A 24,039-nucleotide genomic window follows, 5' to 3' on the forward strand; every position below is an offset into this window, starting at 1 on the left:
GGAGGGCCAAGGTTGAGGACGCCTGATATATGCTTACCCATGGAGTAGCAAAATTTCTAATTTGCATCTGTTGTAGTTAAGCATGGCTGAAGATACCAAGTTGTTTGAGAGTAAATCAATCAAATTTAAGACACTGGGCTCTGGGACACATGTCCTTTGATGCCAGCTAGAATCTGGAATAGGTACAGGATATGTGTGGGGTTTGTAAAGTGCCCCCTTGCATTCCCCACATCCACTGTATGAAACCTGAATATGTCCAAATATTTTAATATGTAAACTGTGAAAACTTCTAAACACTTAATCCTCAAGAGCAAAGCTAACAATGCTAAGAAATATGCATTACATGGCCCCATGAGTCAATGCCTTACAGCCAGTTCCTTGTTGAGAGTTGCTCCCCCACCCCTGGTACTTCCACATTGTCTGGGGAGTAGTACTTAATGAGTCAGACTAGCAAGTCTCCATATCATTAAGCATTTCCAGAAGTGTTCCTCAAACACAAAGCAATTATCCCATGAAAACACACATCTTGCCTCCAGCCCACAGGTAGGTTGCTTGCTGCTGGCTATCCCTCAGGTGCTTATGTTTGTGTCTGTTTAGAAATGCTTGAGTGTGGTGCGACCGCACTTGGATTTTGTAAGGATTGTGTGTTTGGAGGACAGAAGTGTTCAGAGTTATGGCTAAGAAAGTGTGCTAAGAAAAATCCTTGGTTTGAGCCTACTCTCTATCAGTCACTCACTGAGATCCTTAGGCAAGACCAGGGGTCAGCAACCTTTTTCAGCCGTGGGCTGGTCCACCGCCCCTCAGACCATGTGGTGGGCCTGACTATTTTTTTTGGGGGGGGGGTTGGAATGAACGAATTCCTATGCCCCACAAATAACCCAGAGATGCATTTTGAATAAAAGGACACATTCTACTCATGTAAAAACATGCTGATTCCCCGTGGGCCGGATTGAGAAGGTGATTGGGCCGCATCTGGCCCATGGGCCTTAGGTTGCCTACCCCTGGGCAAGACACTCTCACCCCTCCTCAGCTCACGCAATTCAAAATGTGATGATATTCACCAAACACGTAGGGTTGTTGTAAGGATTGTGGAGATAACAAGTGGGACTTAGGACAAAATGAAGTGGTGTCTCCTCACCCCTTAGGCAGGAGTGCGCCTATTTAGGGTCGCTGACAACCAACCAGTCAAGCTGCCCTTCTCTTGGATATTCCATTCCATTCTACTCCACCCTTCCTTTTCCTATGGATTCTCTAGGCTGTTTACACACCTGAGAATGTAAGGGTTCCTCCCAAGGATAGATACTTCCCTCCCATTTCTCAGTTGTCCTCTTTTAGCTACATAACTCCAGGTACACATCACCCCCACAATTCACTATTAGAGCGTTGTTGAACATTTGTAAAAAAATATAAATATAACAGTTATGACAAGAACATAGGGTGGGAAAAGGCATGATGAAAACACATCGGTCCTACCTAGGAACCTTAAGTGAATTTGAAGGGTGGAAAAAAAGAGAGTGACAGCAAGTAGAGAGCCTTCAAATAAGGGTCCAAGAGCAGCATCTTTTCCTTCTGCAGCCCTTCAACCAGAGTGGGGAGGGGAATCTATAATCACAATAAGGTTGCAGTTCCTTTACTTCAAGATTCACATGCTGGCATTGGAGGAGGAAGTAAAAATGAGACAGAAAAGGAAACTGCCACATCCTTTAAAGATTGTATCAACACTATCTCTTCTCTTTCCCTCACTCTCATTTTACATAAAGCTTATCAAGAACTGTGACGCTGCCACAGCCTCAAATAAAATAAAATGAGTTTTATTGAAGGGTAGTATAAAAACCCTGTAACAAAAAATATATTAAATCATGTCAATGACAATTATGAAATCCCACCCCTCAATATTTGCATAGTCTTATAATGCAACAGCCTTGTTTTCAAAATCTCCCAAGGATTGTCATGATACATAACCCCCACCCCACAAAATAAGCATAAAGCAGTTTTGTTCTACTTGCCAGATTGCTGTGTTTTGGTTCTGATTTAATTTTGGTTTATGTATAATGTATTGCACAACAAATCCTGGAGTACATATTTTTTTACAAACAGAAGTCAAGACTTGGCTCCACTGTGATCAGATCAGCCCCTACCCCCTTGTGTCAGAGAACATCAGATATGGCTCTTCCCCAATAGCCAGAGGTTCCAGGGCAGCACCAGTGAAGAACCAGGATGAAGAAAGGAATAATCCCACTCCCACAGGAACCTCGTGTTACTTCCATTCCTGATACCAGATTTTAAAATGCTTTGTTACTGTGTGAAAATATTTTTCTTGAGAGCCTCTCAGGGGTATAAAGTGGGATAAACGTACTCTTCATCCGGGCCTTTAAGAGATGTGTTTTAAAAGACCCTGCTCTATTCTTATTATTGTTAAGTGTTGTAAACATTTTCAGTATTGCATGTTTACACTGCTGCAACCCACACCCAGGACTTTATGGTGGATGGCAGGTAAGGAACCTAAATAATAACATAAGGGAAGCCTGCTGGATCAGGCCAATGGTCCATTAGTCCAGCGCCCTCTTCTCAGTGCCCAAGCAGATGCCCCAAAGGGCCCCTCAAGCAGGGCCAGAGCACAAGAGCACTCTCCCCTCCTGCTACTGGCATTCAGAAGCATTACTGCCTCCAGCTATGGAGGCAGACAACGGCCGCCATGACCGGCAGCCATTGACACAGCTCTCCTCCATGAACTTGCATAAGTCTCTTTTAAAGCCAATTAACAGTAAGCAATAATCGTTTTAACCGAATCTGAAAGTGGCATCTTCACACTATTGGAACTCGCCCCGTGACCTTACAGGGAAGGGCAGTTAAGAAATGTAATAACTACAATAATAATAATCCACCGTCCTGCTTCTTGACGAAACTGGGAGTTCGATCTACGTCACGGAGCCCCTTGCCGTAAATTATTCCACCCGATGTGGAAGAGCTTTCCTTGACGTTATCTCCCGCTTCCAAGAGAATTTGGGGGGACTGTAAGGGTTAAGTGACGTCACTGTGACGACGACGAGGATGAGGAGGCCCCACCTTGATCCAATGTGGCGTCAAACACCCCCCCACACACACCTCACTTCAAACGGGAAACCAGAGAACGGAATTGGAGAGGGGTGAGGTAGCTGAGCGAGGCCTACCCAGGCCCAGAGTTGCTTTACCTGAGGATATTGTGGGCCTCCATGCTGCGGTTTTGGTTGCTGGAGCAAACCACAGCCACCCGGAGCGGCGAGGAGGGCATGGCTGGACGCCCGGCGGTGAGGAAGGGGCCGGGGCGGGGGCCTGGGGAGGGGAAGGGTCGAAGAGGGAAAGGCGGCGGGTGACGGCAGCGAAGGGCCCGCGATGAGGTTCCCAGGCGGTGGTGGCGGCGGCAGCAGCGGCGCTTCCCTTCTCGTCTCTCTCTCACTCTCACATACACAAAATGGCGTCCACTGGGACCGGAAGAGGCGGGGCTGGCCGACGTGTCCGGCTCTATGAGCCGCGCCCCGCCTGCTTTCGCTGCGACCTTTTTCGCCTTCCCTTTCCAATCATAGAGAAGCGGAAGTGAGGGGCAGAGTGTCTGGTCAAGGGGGTTTTTTACCTCCCCAACCTCTTTCTCGTAGTTTCCCATGACAACGACGACGACAATGAGCGGGAAGTTGGGTATTTATGCGCCCCTGCGGAGTGATATTTGCATATCTCTATGGAAACGGATAGAAGGGCAAAGGGCCGAGCGAGAACTTTTGAAAAGGGGCGGGGAGCAGCCACCGCCGCCTCAGTTTTAACTGTCATTGCTTCCCCCAATGACTTCTGGGAATTGTAGTTGGGGAGGCTTATGAAACAAATTCCCTGGTAGAGAGTCCTTCTGTTCTCAGGACTACATTTCCCAGTTTGCTTTGCCCTCCACTCAGGAAACCTGGGAAATGTAATCCTCAGAAAGGGAAAAACATATCTGAGGGGCTCTCGGAGGAAATGGCAGTTAAAGCCGGATTAACTCTGAGGTAGAAATGTGTGGCCTTTCCAAAACTGAAAGGGTTATTAAAACTTTTACGCCTTATCACAAAGGATGCTGGGATCTGTATTTTTTTAATTTTGGTTTTGTTTAACAACATTTATATAGCACTTAAGCAAAAGCTTTAAGTGCTTTACAATAAGTATTAAAATTATCAATTAAAAAGTTTAAAATTAGGCATTAAAAACATAGTTGGATGGTGGTGCTGGAAATTCTAGCGATCCCTCTCTTTTGATGAACCTTTGCAGAAGAGGTTCCCAAGATCCTTAAAAATGTAAAGGACCCCTGACAGTTAAATCCAGTCGCGTTATCTACTTGCACTTTTTTGGCATGTTTTTGAACTGCTAGGTTGGCACGGCTCAGTGGTTTACACCCCAGTGCCACCTGTATCCCTCGCCAAGACCCTTAGGGAAGGGTTGCCATGACGGCGGTATCCCAAAGCTAGTGATGTCACAATGCAGGGCCTGGTGATGTTATAAGAGAGTGCCTGTGGTGTCACAAGGCTTCCAACTCTGGAAAAGCACACAAAATATTGCAAGAGTTAAGGCAGAGCCAAGAAGGTGAAGGAAGGTGTATGAAGGCGGAAAAAAGGATATTCTTGGGAAAATTGGATTTGTTCTTCTCCCCCTCTTGATTTTCATTGAGAAGAATTGAAAACTGGGAGAATTAAAAAGAAAAAACCCTCACGCCCCCTGCTTTTTTCAGAGTAATGAGTGAAAGCTATTCTTTCACTGTCTCAAAAGCCCCTTCAGAACAAAATACAGTACAAACATAATTATCATAACATGAAGGTCACACTCATAAACACAAAGAGAAAGAGACTGGAGAACTGAACATACTTTGTACTTTTATTAAAGTTACAATCTTGCAGATCCGCTTTATAATCATCATAATAAGTATACACCCTTCTTAAAAGCACTTTCGGTGGATTGCACCCGCACCAAATTCTTGGTAGTCCTCACTGGTAATCCACATGGGTACAAAAGAGTCCAGGTGAGTTAGAATGGATCCTCCCAGCCAGGCAGCGCACATTGTATCTGGAGGTGCTATGATTCGCAGCGGAACCCCCTGTGGGACTTGGTGTTCTATCTCTTTAAAAATCCTCTCATCTAGACCCTGGAAAAGTGATGATCCCCCTGAGAGGACCAGGTTCCCATAGAGGAGGCTGCAAATATCCCTGTCACACTTTCTAATGCTCTTGGTGATCATGGCTTGGATGCCCAGCGCCTCAACACCGATGATCTTTGGCACGAAAAGGATTTCTGGTGCTTGGCAGAGGTGGAGATTGAGTGTGATGGTGCTTCCATCTGGCAGCTTGAAGACCTCAGCTTTTCTTTCTGCTTCCTGCTTGGGATCCAAAGCCACATAGCAGGACTTCTCTTTGATGTTCTGCACCATGATTTTCTTGGTCCTGCTTAAGGAAGGCTGGCTGTTTTCCAAAAGGAGGCTGGCGAGGTAATTGGTAATGTCCCTCCCCGCCACATCAAGTCTGGACACTCCGTGGGGTAGGCAATATCCTTCATAGATGGGGACAGTATGAGTTACTCCATCTCCGCTGTCCATCACCAACCCAGTGGTGCGTGCGGACGCGTAAAGGGCCAGTGTGGCTTGGACCGAGAGGTACAAAGCTGGAACCTGAAAGTGTTCAAACATCATCTCTGTTGTTCTCTCCCGATTCAACAGTGGATTCAGTGGTTGTTCGGAGAGCAGCACAGGCCTCTCGTTGGCTTTCACTTTAAGCTCCTGTTTATAGATGTATTTCCAGAGTTTCTCCATGTCATCCCAAGAAGTAATCACACCACGCTCAACAGGATAATTCAGCAACACGGCACCATTCTTAGAGAAAGCCTTCTCCCCAGTGTAGTATTCCTCCGTGTTCTGTTTAAGGTGTCCAACAACGGATGTAATAAGCGACCGTGGTTCAGACTCACCTGAGATCCCAGCTTTGCATGACCCAGATCCATTATCAATGATCACGGCTGGCGTTTGGAGCAGCTTGAGATCCAACATTGCACTGTTGGCAAAAGAACCCAAATACTAGGAGCTCAGTGATTTCCATGAGGCATCGCTAAAAGATGCTGCAACGTCTGACCGTAGAACATTCTAGAATTCTGGCGTCACAAACAGGCAAAGCTGCTTGAAATTCCAGCTCTGTTTACACCCTGAACTCATACCTCTCAAGTGTCCCGATTTAACCAGGACATCCCAAATTGACAGAAGCCACCCCAGCTTCTGATCCCAATCGCAGATGCCCCTTTTGGCTCCTGTGCTCCAGCCACGCTAGAGCATGGGACCAAAAGGCAGGCTTTTTTCAGTTCTGGTGCAAGTCAGTTGGCTCAAACCAGATTGCGAGACCAAGAAACAGAAGGAAAAGTTACCTTCACCCCATGTGTCATTTCTCCTCTTCCTCCCTCCGCCATGGCACTTTTGTCTGTGGCGCTGGAGGAGGAGGAGGCAGGTCTTGTCCGCGCAGTGTCTCCCAAAGCTGCACAGGCTGGGTCAACCATTCAGTAGGCTTCTCTGGTCCACACTGCATCTCCAGATGCATTGGAGGCCGGCATGACTTTCTGGTAGGCTCCTCCAGTCTGCACCACGCCTCCCAAAGCAGCACAGGCCTGGGAGACCTTCCAGTAGGCCAAAACTTCATCAAAAAATGTTGGCAGGAATGTGAACTTATCTTGTACTTGTCCCACTTAAATTACTTGGGGCCCTTACTTTATCATGGGTGCTCCTTCGTGTGTTTTGCAGGTATATTCTGCAATGTGCCATTGACACAATAAGCATGTTGCTGGGAAACCTATACATTCGCACATAATTCCACTGCATTAGTTGTTCTGTGGTGCTTCTCCAGTGTTACCATAATACTGCTGTATAGAAGGGAACTCCTGTGCTATAGCTTGGTGGTCTCCTCAGGAAGGCTCGCCTGGCTCCTTCATTACATTATCTCTAGATGCGAGGCAAAAGCTTTCCTCTTCTCCCAGGCCTTTGGCTAATTAAACAATCTATGGATCTTTAAACTGTGGTGGGCTTATTGTTTTTGTTTGTTATTATGCTATGTATTCTGTATTTTTATGTTGTTAACCACCCTGTAATGAGTGGATGAAGTAAAAGTAAATATTAATAATTAATATCATCATCATCATTTATTACTTATTCCCCAGCCACTCTGGGCGGCTTCCAACAGGAGATTAAATATACAGTGGTACCTCTGGATGCGAACGGGATCCGTTCCAGAGCCCCGTTTGCATCCTGAAGCGAACACAATCCGTGTCTGCGATTCGCCGCTTCCGCACATGCACATGACATCATTTTGAGCAGCGAAACCCAGAAGTAACATGTTCCCTTACTTCCAGGTCGCCGCGGAGCGTAACCTGAAAATGCTCAACCTGAAGCGTATTTAACCTGAGGTATGACTGTACATTAAAACATCAGCCATTAAAAAACTTCCTTATTTAGCGCTCCTTTCAGATGTCTTCTAAACATCAGATAGTTGTTTATTCCTTTGACATTGGATGGGGGGGGGCATTCCACACGGCGGGTGCCACTACTGAGACAGCTCTCTGCCTGGTTCCCCGTAACTTTGCTTCTCGGAGGGAGGGAACCGCCAGAAGGCCCTCGGCGCTGGACCTCAGTGTTCAGGCCAAACAGTGGGAATGGAGATGCTCCTTCAGGTACCGTATTTTTCGCTCTATAAGACGCACCAGACCACAAGACGCACCTAGTTTTTGGAGGAGGAAAACAAGAAAAAAATATTCTGAACCCCAGAAGCCAGAACAGCAAGAGGGATCGCTGCGCAGTGAAAGCAGCAATCCCTCTTGCTGTTCTGGCTTCTGTTATAGCAGCGCAGCCTACATTCGCTCCATAAGACGCATACACATTTCCCCTTACTTTTTAGGAGGGAAAAAGTGAGTCTTATAGAGCAAAAAATACGGTATACAACAATAACAGCTCAACAGCTCAACAAAAACAGAAGATACACAAACACAAAACCACATTTGTGGTATTAAAAGTTACAGGGACATGCATTTCTGGAAACAAAGCAGTATGTACACCCTGAAACATGTACAGCATTGACAGCAGAGCCATTTAAAACTGTCCCAATGTCATCATGAGCACAAATAATCATGAACACCCAGTAAAAAGGATGGATGGGTGGGTTTCAAGCTTCTTCCAAATAATCCTGGGTATGCTAGTTAAGTCAGGCGGCACATGGCAGGACAGAGTCTCAAACAAAGATGTGCTCTGCCAAACCCACACTCACCAGCATGTTCACGCTCCTGTCTCAGGAATGCCTACATGGGCTTGGTCATGTTCACAGAATGGAAGATGGCAGCATCCCTAAGGATGTGCTCTATAGGGCTTCAGGCACCAGGCCTGTGCTACAAAGATGTCTGTGAATGTCACGTGAAGGCTGGCAATGTCAACCCTGCCTAAAGACAGACAGGTCGTCCACCCATAGCAGTGAATAGAGGAGAGATGCCTGCTGGGAGGAGCGCAGGAAAAAGAAGCACCGTGGTAGATCTGCAGCAGCACAACCGGATGCCTTCATCCGCCCCAGCTGCAACAAAACATGTCTCTCCTGGATCAGTCTCTACAGCCGCAGCAGGTGCTGCAACCTTCCAGCAGTTTCCTTCACCCCCAAAGGTGCACCCCTCCATTTTCTCCTTGCACTTACAAGATCCCAGGCTGCAGAGGTTCAGGATATGAGTTTTCCTTCTCCTAGATGGGCTACATTCCCAGGTTGATGAGCCCCATCTGCCCCTCACTTCTCTCTACGGACGATTGTAGCCAAGCTGTACAGTGGTACCTCGGGTTAAGAACTTAATTCGTTCCGGAGGTCCGTTCTTAACCTGAAATTGTTCTTAACCTGAGGTACCACTTTAGCTAATGGGGCCTCCGGCTGCCGCCGGCGCACGATTTCTGTTATCATCCTGAGGTAAAGTTCTTAACCCGAGGTACTATTTCTGGGTTAGCGGAGTCTGTAACCTGAAGCGTCTGTAACCCGAGGTACCACTGTATATAAATTGTTTAAGCAAATAAAATAATAGAAGACTCGCCTATCAGTTATTCTACATTATTTTAAATTCTATATGTACACACAGAGAGAAGTTTTTGAAACAGAGGTTAGATGGTCATCTGTCAGCAATTCTTTAGCTGTGATTCCTGCATTACAGTGGGTTGGACTAAATGACCCTTGGGTCCCATTCTAATTTACAACTCTATGGTACGTGGTGTGTGTGTGTGTGTGTGTGTGTGTGAGAGAGAGAGAGAGAGAGAGAGAGAGAGAGAGAGAGAATTACAGTTTTGAAGGAGATGGGTTTTGGGGGGAAAAACTTTGGCTATCACAGCACTGTATCACAATGTGTAAACCTATAAGAGTAATGTTTTTTTCTTTCATTTTTGAAACAAACTATGTGGAGGAAGCCTTGGGGGACTTTTAGCATCACAGTGCGGGACATATGGAAGCAGTCAGTACAAAGGGGTTTTTGTGTGCCTCCCCCCCCCCCCCCGATTAAACAGTCATCACTGTATCACCGTCGGAAACTCCTGGAAATGGTCAATATTTTTAAAAAAGTGATTTTTTAAAAATTTAGCATCTTTTTTTTTTTTTTTTGCCAGGTGGGGCATACGGCCTGCAGGCTGTGATTTAGCTACCCCTAAATCCTGCCAACCTAGCAGTTTGAAAGCACGTCAAAGTGCAAGTAGATAAATAGGTATCACTTCAGCGGGAAGGTACAGTAAATGGTGCAGAAGCGGCTTAGTCATGCTGGCCACATAACCCGGAAAAACTGTCTGCAGACAAACGTTGGCTCCCTCAGCCAGTAAAGCCAGCTCACTGGAAGGACAGATCGTGAAGCTGAGGCTCCAATACTTTGGCCACCCCGTGAGAAGAGAAGACTCCCTGGAAAAGACCCTGATGTTGGGAAAGATGGAGGGCACAAGGAGAAGGGGATGACAGAGGACGAGATGGTTGGACAGTGTTCTCAAAGCTACCAGCATGAGTTTGACCAAACTGCGGGAGGCAGTGGAAGACAGGAGTGCCTGGCGTGCTCTGGTGCATGGGGTCACGAAGAGTCGGATACGACTAAACGGCTAAACAACAACAACAACAAAATTAAAATCAATGCTATCTCTGTTCCTTTCTCCTCAAATTATACATTGCTTTCCCCCCCAATTCCTCAGTAGAGTGTCGTGATGATTTCTTCTCTCCCCAGACTCTGCCTGCATTATTTAAGTGCCTTTGCTAACACCAAAAGGAAGAAAAAGCCCACCAAAGATATTCAGGGACATCCTTCCTTTAATGCAATCAGCCGGCCGTGCGGGCAGCTGAGGAATGGCCGTAATTAGACTGCAGTGGAACGCGAAGGGCTGGCCATCTGGGGAAGGACAGTGACTACGTTAACCTAATTAAGGGTTTCCATCAAAAACTGACGTGCAAAGCAGCTTTGGTGTGGTTTGAGGGAGAATTACTGTGTCTCCTTCCCCCACCCCCTTCCACCTCCGTATCCATCTCTCCTTTCTGTGCAGAAAGTTGCCCAACAGAAAAGAATTCAAAGAGCTGCTGCAAAGTTTTCAGAAACTGGTGGAACACTGTGAGTAAATTATTTGGCTTGGACAAGGATGGGGCATCGTAGGGCAGGGGGCCAAATGCGGCCCCCAGGCCTCTCTACCTGGCCCTGGGAATTCTCCCCTAGCCACCCCCCTCAATGCCCCCCACCTAGCAAGTATTCTTGTCCAGCTGGGATGCATCACTAAGCTCTCATTCTCTCTCATTTATTTATTGATACTGTTGTAAGTGAAAATTGCCCTTTTCCCTTATGGGGTATCCAAGAGCCCATATAGAGTCCTTACATAGGTTCCCGATTGGTAGGAGGGAGTAACAGAGGCCAACCAGAGAATATTGAGAAGCAAAGCTTGATCTTTATTGATCTGTTGCAACAGGGTGCTCCCCTCACCCGCAGGAGAGAGGAGGGACCCATAAAAATGGCGTTCAAGGCCTTATAAAGACTTTTGAAATTGCTACCCTGTACATCAAGACCAGCCCCAGAAACATACATCACAGAAGAGGCGGTCTAAAACAGAAATTTGAATATTGTTTTTCTCCTGTTGCTGTTTATCTCCTGTCTGGCAGGTTACTTGATTGGATTGCCTGGGGAGCCTGGCCAGTCTTTTGTAGTGATAAATACTTAGTTCCTGGGCCAGGCACAAGCCCACACCCTATTCATATCTTAAATGTGTCCTTAAGACAGGATTTGTGAGGAAAGAGACAATGGGGAGGTTTCCCACTTTGACCTTGCAGAGAAAACATTTGGTCAGTTTAGGAATCAAAATGGTTCCAGGTTGGCCTTCCTGTGCTGATCTATGTATGTGCTTGGTTGGTACACTTATGAACATTGCCATATATCTAAGACCTCAAAATTCCTATCACAATATCTATCCAAAGATTTACAAAAAGGCATACAGTCATTTACAGACATTTCAGGTTGCATGTTTTCGGGTTATGGACCAAGTACTGGAACAGGTTACTTCTGGGTTTCGGTGGTCATGCATGTGGAGAAGCGCTAAATCACGCTTTGCACATGCACCGAAGCGCAACCCGCACGTGCACAGACGCGCTGCTGCGGGTTGCGAACGTGCATCCCGCACGGATCACGTTCGCAATCCGAGCGTCCACTGTACCCATTACAAAGTATCTTTTTATAATACACTGAGATAAAACTCTAGGTGGCTTCCAACATATTGTTACGGAAATTACAGGGGGGGGCACATCTTTAAAGTTAAATAATACAAATATTATGCCTGAATATATCCTTCCAACTTGACAGCTCAGGGAAGTCACCTAGCTTTAAAAATAATATAAAATCATCTCCTTTCCCAGTTCCCCCCATTCCAAAGCTATTTTCTCCTTGCAAAAGGACTCCAGGAAGTTCTAGGAGGTGACAATTGCTGGGCTCATTGTTAGCCAAAGGAAGCCAAATCTCATCACCTGACTTGCCTCAGGCTCCAGACATAGTGGCGTAGCGTGGGGGGTGCAGGGGGGCCAGCCGCACCGGGCGCAACATCTGGGGGTTAGGGGGCGCAAATCCACGGGTTAGGGGGCGCAAATTACTTGCCTTGCCCCGGGTGCTGACAACCCATGCTACGCCACTGTCCAGACATGCAAAGGAACTTCTATTGTACTTTTGGGTGGTGGGTACTTAAGCCATATTTGTCTATGCTAATCTTATACCTGAGTCTTGCCCTGCCATGTCTGCTTATGCTAATCTTGTACCAAGGACTTGTCTGGACATGTTTGCCAAGGTTAACCCCTCCCCTTCGAACTGTATTCTGGGATGTGGTGGGAAAATTTTAAAAGTCTTTGTCATCCCATCCTCGGGGTTCAAAATTTGCTCTTTGAACCTATTGCGCAATAAACTTTGGTCTACAGCTATTTGCTCCGGTTGGCTGGACTCCTTCCTTTATTCCGCAGGGACCCGCGGGCTCTGACCGATGAGCTGGGTGACTGAGCAGCCTCACACCCTGATTTTTCCTTAACAATATATAAAAACATTAAACATTTAGAAAACAAAAAACCTTCCCTGTACAGGACTGCCTTCGGATGTCTTCTAAATGTTGTGTAGTTACTTATCTCCTTGGTTCGGGGGTCACATAAAGTCCGATTAAAACAAGAATGTCCTACCATGCCCTCCAACATTTCTCTGATGAAAATAGAGATGTCCTGTGTTCAAATCAGAAACGGGGATGGCTTCTGTAAATCCGGGGCTGTCTCTAGAAAATAGGGACACAATGGAGAGTCTGAAAGCGGGGATGGTGAGAGGAATGGCCTTGGAAGAGGAGAGGTAGCTGGGAGAGAGTTCTGTGGGCCAAAGGGAAAGATCGGGGGGGGGGGGGGGGCGTTCCCCGTCTCTTGTATAAGGTGACTCACCAACATAAGAGAAGCCAGAAGATACTTCTGAACAAGCCTTCTTCGCTGCTTCTATGTTTCCAAATTGTTGCAAAGAGAGCCTAAAGGTCTGTATACAGATGATTAAGAGGCCAGGTGACCACTAGATGGCACCCTGGTGCCACAAACAGGGGGAGATAAACAAGCTACATTCACTTCTATTACACACACACACACACACACACACACACACACACACACACACACGAGAGTGCTTTTTCTGTGGGGGGGGGACGCATACCCCTAAACATTTTGTGAGTCTTTGTACCTTTGTCCATTTACTGTATTTTCCCCGAATTGAACTATATAAAATGGTGATTTTCTGGAGTCAAAATGAGAATACCCCTAAACATTTTTTTTTAGAAAAAAAGCACTGGTAATACAGTGGTACCTCAGGTTAAGTACTTAATTCGTTCCAGAGGTCCGTTCTTAACCTGAAACTGTTCTTAACCTGAAGCACCACTTTAGCTAATGGGGCCTCCTGCTGCCGCCTCGCCGCCGGAGCACGATTTCTGTTCTCACCCTGAAGCAAAGTTCTTAACCTGAGGTACTATTTCTGGGTTAGTGGAGTCTGTAACCTGAAGTGTATGTAACCTGAAGCGTACGTAACCCGAGGTACCACTGTAATATACAATACAATACAATACAATATACTGGAATTGTCTGTCACTACTTCAGTAAAGCCAGACTTAAATTGTCAAAGCAGAAAAACATGTGAGTAGAAGAGGGAAAATGATGGGCTTCATGGCCAGTCTAGTAGTAGCAGTAACATCAATTAATTGGCTAAAAACTGCAACAAGAACCATAAGAACAGCTGTATCCAATCTCAATTATAGAACTGTAGAACAGTGAAAATTTGTGCGCATGACTAATTTCGATCCGTTAATTTCAGTGGGTCTGCTATGGGTCAGACTTAATTGGATGTGACCCAATAACACCTGTTTCCCTTAGCTAAACACTTATGATCAATATTTTAATAGAGATTTTTCTGATCACAAATCAAAGTACAGGCAGGGAAGAAGTATATATCTTTCCTGTGGAAATTGGGTACACGCTGAAGCAGTTTTAGCAAGTAATCAATCGTAAGTAGCAGCATATAATAAAGCATGCAAGTCCTTTCTTGAGAAAATAGGAGTCCAGAAAGTCTGATTAGGGAATATCATCTTCCCTCAATTGCAGCCTTCAATTGTGGATCCTTGGCAGTTAAACCCTGCAGTAATAATGCTTGCAGGATACTTGATGCTAGCCCAAGGGCTGAGAAATTAATCAACCCAGTACATCATAATAATACTGATACTTCAAGTAATATTAATAATAATACAAATTGTTCTGCATGACTTTTTGTATTTTCTGCTCACACATCAGTGATCGGTAATGGTGTGGAAGTCAAGATAATGTAATTGGGAGGGAAATCTATTGGCTGGGGAGAGATATGCAAGGTAGGAACGCCCCCTCTTGCATAATTATAAAACACAAGGCAAAACAAATCCATGGCTCTTTGGCAGCTGGCAAGACATTTTCTACGACACCCAGAGAAACCATTCAGACACCATTTCATCCTTCTCTAGTCCAGTCTGTGGCCATATTGAAACACCACAGACCGCAATCCGTTTGCAAAGTCTATCTCCAGCCTGCGGGATCGCTCTTGAGGAAAAATCAATCTGCTATTCAAAGTGTCTTGTCAAAATTAAAAATGGAAAAGCCCTAATCTGGGAGGGAAAACCTAGTGTTGAGAACCACTGAGTTCTAAGGAAGGTATGTGTGCTGAAGCAGGCTTCACCAAGTTGGTGCCCACCAGATGTTTTAGACTGCAACTCCCATCAGCCCCAGCCAGCTGTGCATCTTTTGGGTGTGTGTGTGGGGAGGGTGTCAATGGGGACTATTTATAACTTCTAATGGTTATAGGGAGCACATGACTCCCTTGTTACAACAGCTCAGCTGGTCTGTTTCTGGACACAGTTGAACGTGTTGCTTATGACCTATAAAGTCTTATATGGCTTAAAGGTAAAGGTAAAGGGACCCCTGACCATTAGGTCCAGTCGTGACCGACTCTGGGGTTGCGGCGCTCATCTCGCTTTATTGGCTGAGGGAGCCGGTGTACAGCTTCCGGGTCACGTGGCCAGCATGACTAAGCTGCTTCTGGCGAACCAGAGCAGCGCATGGAAACGCCGTTTACCTTCCCCCGGAGCGGTACCTATTTATCTACTTGCACTTTGACGTGCTTTTGAACTTCTAGGTTGGCAGGAGCAGTGACCGAGCAACGGGAGCTCACCCTGTCATGGGGATTCGAACCACCGACCTTCTGATCAGCAAGTCCTAGGCTCTGTGGTTTAACCCACAGCGCCACCTGCATCCCTACTTATATAGCTTAGGTCCAAGCTATCTGAAAGACCATATTCCCTCATACAAACCTGCCCAGGTTTTGAGATCTTCAGGGGAGGCTCTTCTCTCAGTCCCTCCACCCTCGCAGGTACACTCGATGTGGATGTAGGAAGGGCCTTCTAAGTGGCTGCCTCCAGATTTGGAACTTCCACCCTAGAGAAGTTAGACTGACTCTCCTTGCCTTGTTGCCTTTTTGCCACAGGTGAAGACTTCCTTGTTCCAGCAGGCTTTGGGGAACCAACTGTCTTTAAGGAAAGAACTGGTGCTGCAAAGTGTTCATTGTAACTACCTGTATGTTTTAATAGATCTTTTCCGTATCAACATTGTTTTGATTCTAGTCAATTGTGTTGCTTTGAACGTATGCTTTATATTTGACTTTCATCAGCAATGTTTTATTCTGGTTTGTTATATTTGACGTTTTAATGTGCTGCAAATTGCTTTGAGATATTTTTCTCTTTCTTAAGAATATAAAACAGTGTAGAAATGGGATAAATAACAATAACAATTAATTATTGTTTTCCCCCTCTATGTTTTTAGCTGTTTCTATTTTATCTGTAAGCCACCTTGAATCCCACTCTGGGGGAAAGGTGGAACATCATCAAAAACAACAACAACAACAACAACAACAACAACAACAACAACAACAACAACAACAACAACAACTTCATTATGAAGTTCCAGCCATGTAACAAATCACTCCTGGCTCGCAGTTTTTGATGCAATGCCACCAACAAGAGGGGTATCACTTTCTTTCTAACTTCTATTTCTCTACTCAATATTTTGCAAAGCGATTTGTCTGTCTGTCTTCTGTGCATTCAAACACCTCTCAAGATATCGCCGGCCAATTTGGCACGGCGGTTCTTGAGATGGAGCAACAAGTTTCGGTCCACATTTCGATACCTTAGGACGCTGTTTTGAACTGAGATGGTGTGCCTGGGAACCGACATGAAAGGAGGGAGCCCTGCAGGCAGAAAGGGTGTGATATTTTCATTTGCGAATGAGCAGAAAGTGTGCACATCCTCCAGCGTCTGAGATGAAGGCCGCAATAAGAGCAGCTGGCCGTGTGTCTGCCGCCCCCAGCCAATTTCACTGATCCCAAGCCAGCATCTAATGGCGCAATAATGGCCTTGTCATTGTCACCGTTATGCTATTAGAGGGGGCAGTTGGGATCAGAGGATTGGCTGGGGGCAGCCCACGGGGCAGAAGCTGCCAGTTGCCGTACCCTCCTCTTGGAAGTGCAGAGCGATTGATTCCCTCCGGAGTCCGTGGAAAAGGGGGGGGGGTATCAATCTAAGCCAGCAAGCAAATGAATCAGTTGCCGCCTAATGTACTCTTGGCTCCTGGCTCAGTTAGCGCAGCTGAAGGTCAGACCATTCCCGCAAGACTCATTTCTCCTTACGGAGCTTAAGAGAGGATTAGCAGGAGGGGGAGCTCCCACCAGTCTAAACACCTACACAAATTGGCGTTTTGTTGGAGAATAGAGGGGAAAGCTGCATCGAGAGCCAAAATTTTTATTAGAGAATCATCGAGTTGGAAGGGACCACGAGGGTCATCTAGTCCAACCCCCTGCAATGCAGGAATCTTTTTGCCCAACGTGGGGCTCGAACCCACAACTCTGAGATTAAGAGCCTCATGCTCTGCCAACTAAGCTACCCCAGCTTCTTAGTCATTGCATTTACTACTACTACTAGGGACGGGGGTGGCGCTGTGGGTTAAGCCACAGAGCCTAGGACTTGCCGATCAGAAGTTTGGTGGTTCGAATCCCTGCGACGGGGTGAGCTCCTGTTGCTCGGTCCCAGCTCCTGCCCACCTAGCAGTTTGAAAGCACATCATAGTGCAAGTAGATAAATAGGTACCGCTCTGGCGGGAGGGTAAACGGCGTTTCCGTGCGCTGCTCTGGTTCGCCAGAAGTGGCTTAGTCATTCTGGCCACATGACCCGGAAGCTGTACGCCGGCTCCCTCGGCCAATAAAGCGAGATGAGCACCGCAACCCCAGAGTCGGCCATGACTGGACCTAATAGTCAGGGATCCCTTTTCCTTTACCTTTACCTTTACTACTACTACTTCTGTGTTTCGTTCCAAGGACTGCAAAGTCTTTCTCCCCTTTTTTGTTTCATCCTCACAACAACCCTGTGAGGCAGGCTGCTCTGAGATACTATGGCTGTACACACTGCCTTTAAGCATGTTTGAAGCACATCTCCCGCCACCAAAGAATTCTAGGCTACCACACTGCCGGATGAACAATAACAACAAAAACTTAGAAGGTGCTTTCGGTTGCAGAATTCAAAGAGATCGCCGCCCTTTCCTATCATGTTCGAGGCTGGATTCTGCAGGGGGGCTTTTGGGATGGGGTAAAAGTAGGGGAAGTACAGGCTAATACTCAGAAAGCAGGACCATGGTCAGCTCACTGAGAAGCAAGATACACATTCTAGCAGGACGCAAGGCTCCCCAAAAGCAGCCAGTGTGGAATGTTGCTGCAGCAATTGTCTGGAGCGGATGGAAAGCTTCAGCAAGTGCTGGGAATCCTTTTTTTCATCCTGTGGGCCACATGAGTAACCTATCAGGGGCCACAGTCGCCTAGTGAGCAGAGCCAGAGGTAAAAGTGGACAGAGCAATGAACATAAACTTTAGCTTTGTGTGGCAGGCTAGTTTCCACGCACCCCTTTATCCAGGCATCATCTGAGCCCTTCTTTGTGTGCCTCCTTCACCAGAGGTCCAGATGGCGGCATCACAAGAACGGGGCCTTTTCTGCGGTGGCTCCTTGCTTGTGGAATGCTCTCCCCAAGGAGGCTCGCCTGGCGCCTTCGTTACATATCTTTAGGCACCAGGCAAAAACTTCTTTTCCCAGGCCTTTGGCTGATTAAGCAATCTATGGCCCATTGAACTGCTGGGCGGGTATTGTTTTTGTTTGTTACTATGGCATGTGCTGTTGTCGTGTTGTAAGCCGCCCTGTGAACCTAGGATGAAGGGTGGTATAGAAAATTTAAAAATAAAATAAAATAGTGGCATTTTCAGATTTCAAGCGAATATTTCAGCCAGGGAAAAAGCAAGAGGGGTGAGGGGCGTGGCCTGGAGGGAAGGGGCGTGGCCTGGAGAGAACACCAAGGGCCAGATAGATAAACCTGGAGGCTCACTAGTTGGTATTTGAATCTCTGCTCTCTGTTAAGGAGACTGTTGGGGCTTAAAGGGACCAGAACCCTTTTGTGCAAGCCCTGGTTGAGTCCAGAAGGCTCCTACTGGTGAACCTTCCTCAAGGAACCCTAATTTAAAAGGCTTCGCTATAGTTTCCCAGTGCTAAAGCAAATGCACTTTGCACCAGCTCAGAAACACGTTGATCTTTCCTTGCTTCCAACGTTCTGTACAGCCCGGCGCTGGGAAATGGATGCAAGGGGGCGGCTGAGTCATAGGAAGTCCTGGCACACGTTAAGGTCACAAATGTGGGGTTTCCCCCTCTCCTTTCTTCTCTAAGTCACGCTCTTTTGCGTTCCGTTTCATCCTCTCTCCTCTGTTGCTATAAAAGGATTCACCTGCAATCAGTGACTCAGCAGAAACGAGCCCTGCATGCTAAGCACCCAACAGCCTTATCTGGGAAGCCAAACCCTCCCACCTGGAGCATCTGTCAACACGCAAAACAGGGAAAGGAAGATGAAGCTGGGTGTACACAATCATTCCCCCTACCCCACCCCATCAAACTGAACTGACTCAGCACATACATATATACAGTGGTACCTCGGGTTACATACGCTTCAGGTTACATACCCTTCAGGTTACAGACTCTGCTAATTCAGAAATATTACCTTGGGTTAAGAACTTTGTTTCAGGATGAGAACAGAAATCGTGCTCCGGCAGCACGGCGTCAGCAGAAGGCCCCATTAGCTAAAGTGGTGCTTCAGGTTAAGAACAGTTTCAGGTTAAGAACGGACCTCCGGAACAAATTAAGTACTTAACTTGAGGTACCACTGTATAGGTAAACATGATGGATTGGGGAAGGGCCATGGCTAAGTGGTTAGAGCATTTGCTTTGGGTGCAGAAGGCCCCAAGATCAATCCCTGGCTTCTCTGTGTAGGTCTGGGAGTGGCTCCTTGTCTGAAAACCCTGGGGAGCTGCTGCCAGTCAGAGTAAGGTAAAGGTAAATGGACCCCTGACCATTAGGCCCAGTTGCAGACTCTGGGGTTGCGGCGCTCATCTCGCTTTATTGGCCGAGGGAGCTGGCGTACAGCTTCTGGGTCATGTGGCCAGCATGACTAAGCTGCTTCTGGCGAACCAGAGCAATGCACGGAAACGCCATTTACCTTCCCGCTGGAGCGGTACCTATTTATCTACTTGTACTTTGATGTGCTTTTGAACTGCTAGGTTGGCAGGAGCAGGGACCGAGCAACGGGAGCTTACCCCGTCGCAGGGATTCGAACCGCCGACCTTCTGATCAGCAAGTCCTAGGCTCTGTGGTTTAACCCACAGCGCCACCCGCGTCCCTTGCCAGTCAGAGTAGGCAATACTAATCTAGATGGACCAGCGACCTGGCTTGGTATAAGGTAGGCTTCTACCTTCCTTTGGCTGAAGGGAAGGGCAGTAGCTCAGCGGCATATCATCTGCTTTGCATGCAGAGGGTCACAGGTTCAATCCCTGGCGTCTCCAGGTAGGGCCGGGAGAAATGGGGCAAACCTACCATTGATTCTGAACCTTCTGCCCCATTTCTGTGTGTTTATTCTTCCACTTTCCTCTCCCTGCCCTGGGGACAAGGTGCCACCTTTATTTACAGCCCTTTGGGGGAAGAGAAGTGGTGTGATCACCACATTCTCTTCCTGCCGCACACACGCGCCTGTCTGTTCCAAATATAGCCCTCTATTATCTGAAATGCCTCTTAATTGTGTCCAGGGGTTTGAGCGAATGCATTTCCTCGTACGCAGCGAAAAAGAGGTTCTGTCCTCTCTCTTCTTGACTGCCTGACTTGACAGAAGGACCGTCCTGAAGTCTTCTGGACCCAGAAGCTGTTAGCAGAGGGGAGGGGAGTCTGCAAAAGTCAGCATGTCTCTCTTACAGACTAATCTGGCCATAGAAATTGGTCTCAGATACAGGGAGGTATATAAGGAAGCCAACCCCCCCTCCCCACAAGAAAAAATTATACAAATCCTCTTTGTTGACCACTGCCAATAGGGACCGCCAGCTTTATCCTAAAAGTGGGACAGGGGGCACCTCACACCACTGTGAAAAGCCCTGGGTGAGAGATGTTAAATTGTTCTTATATGCAACAACAGAGGCAAGAGTACTGTTAGCCCAGAAAATGGTTCTCCACTGCGGCCAAAAATACATTTCCGGAAAGCAAGACTGGGAGGAAACATCCGTCCCCTATTGTGTGCGCCACAATGGCTGTCATTTTATGGTACATTGCCCCTGAGCCTGGAAGCTCTATTTGGCTCCTTACTGCCCTCGACATGTTTCTTTTGGTCAAATCCTTTACAGTAGTACCTCGGGTTACATACACTTCAGGTTACATACGCTTCAGGTTAGAGACTCCGCTAACCCAGATATAGTACCTTGGGTTAAGAACTTTGCTTCAGGATGAGAACAGAAATTGTGCTCTGGCGGCGCGGTGGCAGCAGGAGGCCCCATTAGCTAAAGTGGTGCTTCAGGTTAAGAACAGTTTCAGGTTAAGAACAGACCTCTGGAACGAATTAAGTACTTAACCTGAGGTAGCACAGTATTCCCCAAGCCAAAGAGAACCCCACAACTCAACAAACGCCAGTGTATATGCAGTGGTTAGACTGCCAGACTAGGAACCAGGGAGAGCTGCATTCAAATCTCCACTAGGCCACAAAGCTAAAGGTGTGGCCTTGTAAATGAGCCTCACTCTCTCAGTCTAACCTACCTTGCAAGGCTGTTCGAGAGGATAAAAAGGAGGTGAGCTAGCCTTGTGTTCTGCCCTGATATCCTTGGTGGAAGGATGGGAGACAGAAATGCAAGTACGGTAATCATTAGCCTGAAGTCTGGCTACTGCCAGCTTTATTTATTGCTGATTCAACTTAGGTGTTTCCCCTCCTTCTCCCCTAAATAAAAGCACTGTCCATTGAGCACAATCTCCCCCTTCTCCCCAGTACTCTCTTTCCAAGCCTCTGCAGTGTTATCTTGCCAATAAATCAAATTACCCCCATTTAAAAGGAGGAAGGAAACTGCTGCATCCTAAATGGATCGTTCTCCTGCCTCCCGTTTTTAAGCTCAAGGTCGGTCATATTGATCTTGGCACCTCTTCTTATCCCTTTGAAAAGAAGGAGAGGGAGTTATTTTAAGTTGCCCCGATAGGCCAGAACAAATCTGAGGGTTGATAAAGAAGAATTGTCCTGGCTGCATTTTCTTAAGAGCTGCAATTTCCAGGGAGTGGGAAGGGCAGGGAATAGCTTTTAGGGATATTAATGTCCTTTGTAAAAGGAGAGAGTGGGGAGGAGAGGTGAAGAGAGTCTGGTTCACCTGTGCAGAGGTTGTGATACCTTCTGAGTTTTTTGGGATGGGGCCGTATATGTTAAAACTCCACACACAAACTTAGCGTGGGCTCAGTTGTTTCATTTATTTATTTTAAAATACTGTAGATTTTATTAAGGTTTATAGGGAAACATACAAGACTTAATATATTTTCCCTTTTTAAAAAACCAAACCAATACTTTTATCTATATACAATAAAAACACAAAGGGGGGGAGAAAGAAAGAAAGAAAGAGAGAGAGAGAGAGAGAGAGAGAGAGAGAGAGAGAGAGGAAGGAAGGAAGGAAGGAAGGAAGGAAGGAAGGAAGGAAGGAAGAACTCCAATTCCTCATCTATCTGCGAGAGGCTCAGTTGTTTTAAAATGAAACCCTTGCCCATCTGAACATAAAAAACACTGAAACAAGTCTAGATCGTTGTTCAGAGGCTTACACAGATACCATATTCCTATTTATTGCACTTGTAAGGGTCTCCTAACAACTCTCGGCACCGCTAACCACAGCTCCCAGAATCCTTTGGGGGGAAGCCATGACAGTTTAAGAGTGCTTTGAATTTATGGTGTGGATTTGGCCTTTGGAGCTGTGTAACCCCATAACCTCCCACACTGAGACCCGAATGTTTTTGTCTGAGGGTGGGAGCCAGGAGAGAAGGGTTTGGGCAACCCAGGATTTCCTCAGAAGGCAGATGCGCTGTTTTGTGTGGATTCCGGCGGCCAGCATAGCACAGGATATAAACTCTTCACATAACCATCTGTTCAGCTGGGTCCCCTGTCACATGCAACACCATCTGCCAAACCTGCCAGGCAGGGAGGCGGGGAAGGGAAGAGACACTATTTATATCCACCGCCAGCTCAAGGCGACAGCAGCAAATGGACACCAAGAAAAACTCAATGGGATACCCTTTTCACAATCCCCCTAGCATCGATCTGCCCAATTTGGTAGCCTAGAACCACATAAATGTTTTCTGACATTTATTTTCCTCCACTTTCTTACACAGCAGGTTCCGCCATGCTGTCAGCTTCTTAAACATCAGCACCAAGGTGATCCGGGGCTCATTGGCAAATGTATTTGTTTGAATCTTGCTTTGATTGTACAGATTCCAATTTCACCTGAGGAAACCTTTATTGCATGGGTAGGCAAACTAAAGCCCGGTGGCCGGATCCAGCCCAATCGCCTTCTAAATCCGGCCCGTGGACAGTCCGAGAATCAGCATATTTTTACATGAGAAGAATGTGTCCTTTTATTTAAAATGCTTCTCTGGGTTATTTGTGTGGCATAGAAATTCGTTGAAATATAGTCCGGCCTCCCACAAGGTCTGAGGGACAGTGGACCGGCCACCTGCTGAAAAAGTTTGCTGACCCCTGTTATTGCAATGCTCCATTATAAACAAACAAACTTCCCTGCATCTTGAAATCTAGTCTGGCAGGGTAAAGCATTAGATCCCGCCCTTTTCCTTGACGTGTTAGCTTTCCACGTGCAGAGGTGCACATGGGAGAATTCAGTCATGTGATTCTGCACCTGTCCACACCCGCAAAACGAAGGGCTGTAATCCAAGGAGGTCTGTGTCATTTGGTTCTTTGGAACAAGGAAGACAGCTTCCAGTGGAGTCTTCTGAGAGTGGGAAGAGCAGAGGCACGAAAAGGAGGCATTCTGATCCTGTATTGGCAGTGGTGGCTGGTGCCTCTTGGAACCGATAGGGTGGAAAGCAGGGAGCCCAACAGCAGGTGGCGCCAGAGACAATGACAGGCAGCTCCAAGTTATTCTAGTTCTGTCCCCATCCTCCTCCCTGGTGTGTTTTACAAGGGCAGCATTGAGACTAAGGAAGAGTGCCTCCACCCTCTGGCCTGGATATCAGAAGGCAGGCAGGTGGGCGCTGGCTGCGGTTGGTGAGGCAGTGCCCCGCTCAACTTAAATAGTCCAGCCTCTACTATGTATTGGGCAAACCCACATGGTATCCGATTGGCTACTGCTTCTGTGCTTGTCTTATCCTTGCAAGCAACTGTACCTGAAAAAGAGAGCCAAACATCTCTCCAGTAGGCCCCACATGTACTACCCATTTAAAACATCCCCATGCCCCTTTAAGCAGTCCTGGCTTCCTCCCAAAGAATCCTGGGAGCTGTAGTTTGTTAAGGGTGCTTAGAGTTGTTAGGAGACCCCTATTCCCCTCCCAGTGCTACCATTCCAGGGGTGTTAAACAGGCAACCGCTCTTCCCAAGGAACCTTG

General features: G+C 46.9%; 3 protein-coding genes across 4 annotated transcripts in view; all 3 read right to left on the reverse strand.

Moving 5' to 3' along the window:
- The window catches only part of SSU72 (SSU72 homolog, RNA polymerase II CTD phosphatase), a 51,892-nt gene extending 48,285 nt beyond the window's left edge, over positions 1 to 3,607 (reverse strand). Inside the window, exon 1 of one of the 2 annotated variants that reach the window (XR_014567436.1) lies at positions 3,192 to 3,607. Coding sequence is in view for 1 of the 2 variants with exons in the window: in XM_083752824.1 (XP_083608950.1) it covers positions 3,192 to 3,271 (80 nt within the window). In the remaining variant the exon portion in view is untranslated. The remainder of the gene's footprint in view (positions 1 to 3,191) is intronic. The other variant, XM_083752824.1, reaches the window with a different exon arrangement.
- Positions 1 to 24,039, reverse strand: part of CDK11B (cyclin dependent kinase 11B) — a 235,201-nt gene that overhangs the window by 5,183 nt on the left and 205,979 nt on the right. The window lies entirely within an intron of this gene.
- LOC310850805 (actin-related protein T2-like) lies at positions 4,852 to 6,135 on the reverse strand. The gene has a single exon (XM_083752772.1). It carries the CDS (start codon positions 6,029 to 6,031, stop codon positions 4,931 to 4,933), a length of 1,101 nt encoding a protein of 366 aa, XP_083608898.1. The 5' UTR covers positions 6,032 to 6,135; the 3' UTR covers positions 4,852 to 4,930.

The sequence above is a fragment of the Podarcis gaigeae genome (assembly GCF_964106915.1).
Source record: "Podarcis gaigeae genome assembly, chromosome: 8".
Classification (NCBI taxonomy): domain Eukaryota; kingdom Metazoa; phylum Chordata; class Lepidosauria; order Squamata; family Lacertidae; genus Podarcis; species Podarcis gaigeae.

Excerpts from the sequence above, each read along its gene's own strand:
- LOC310850805 (XM_083752772.1), bottom strand. The coding sequence starts at position 6,031 with ATGTTGGATCTCAAGCTGCTCCAAACGCCAGCCGTGATCATTGATAAT.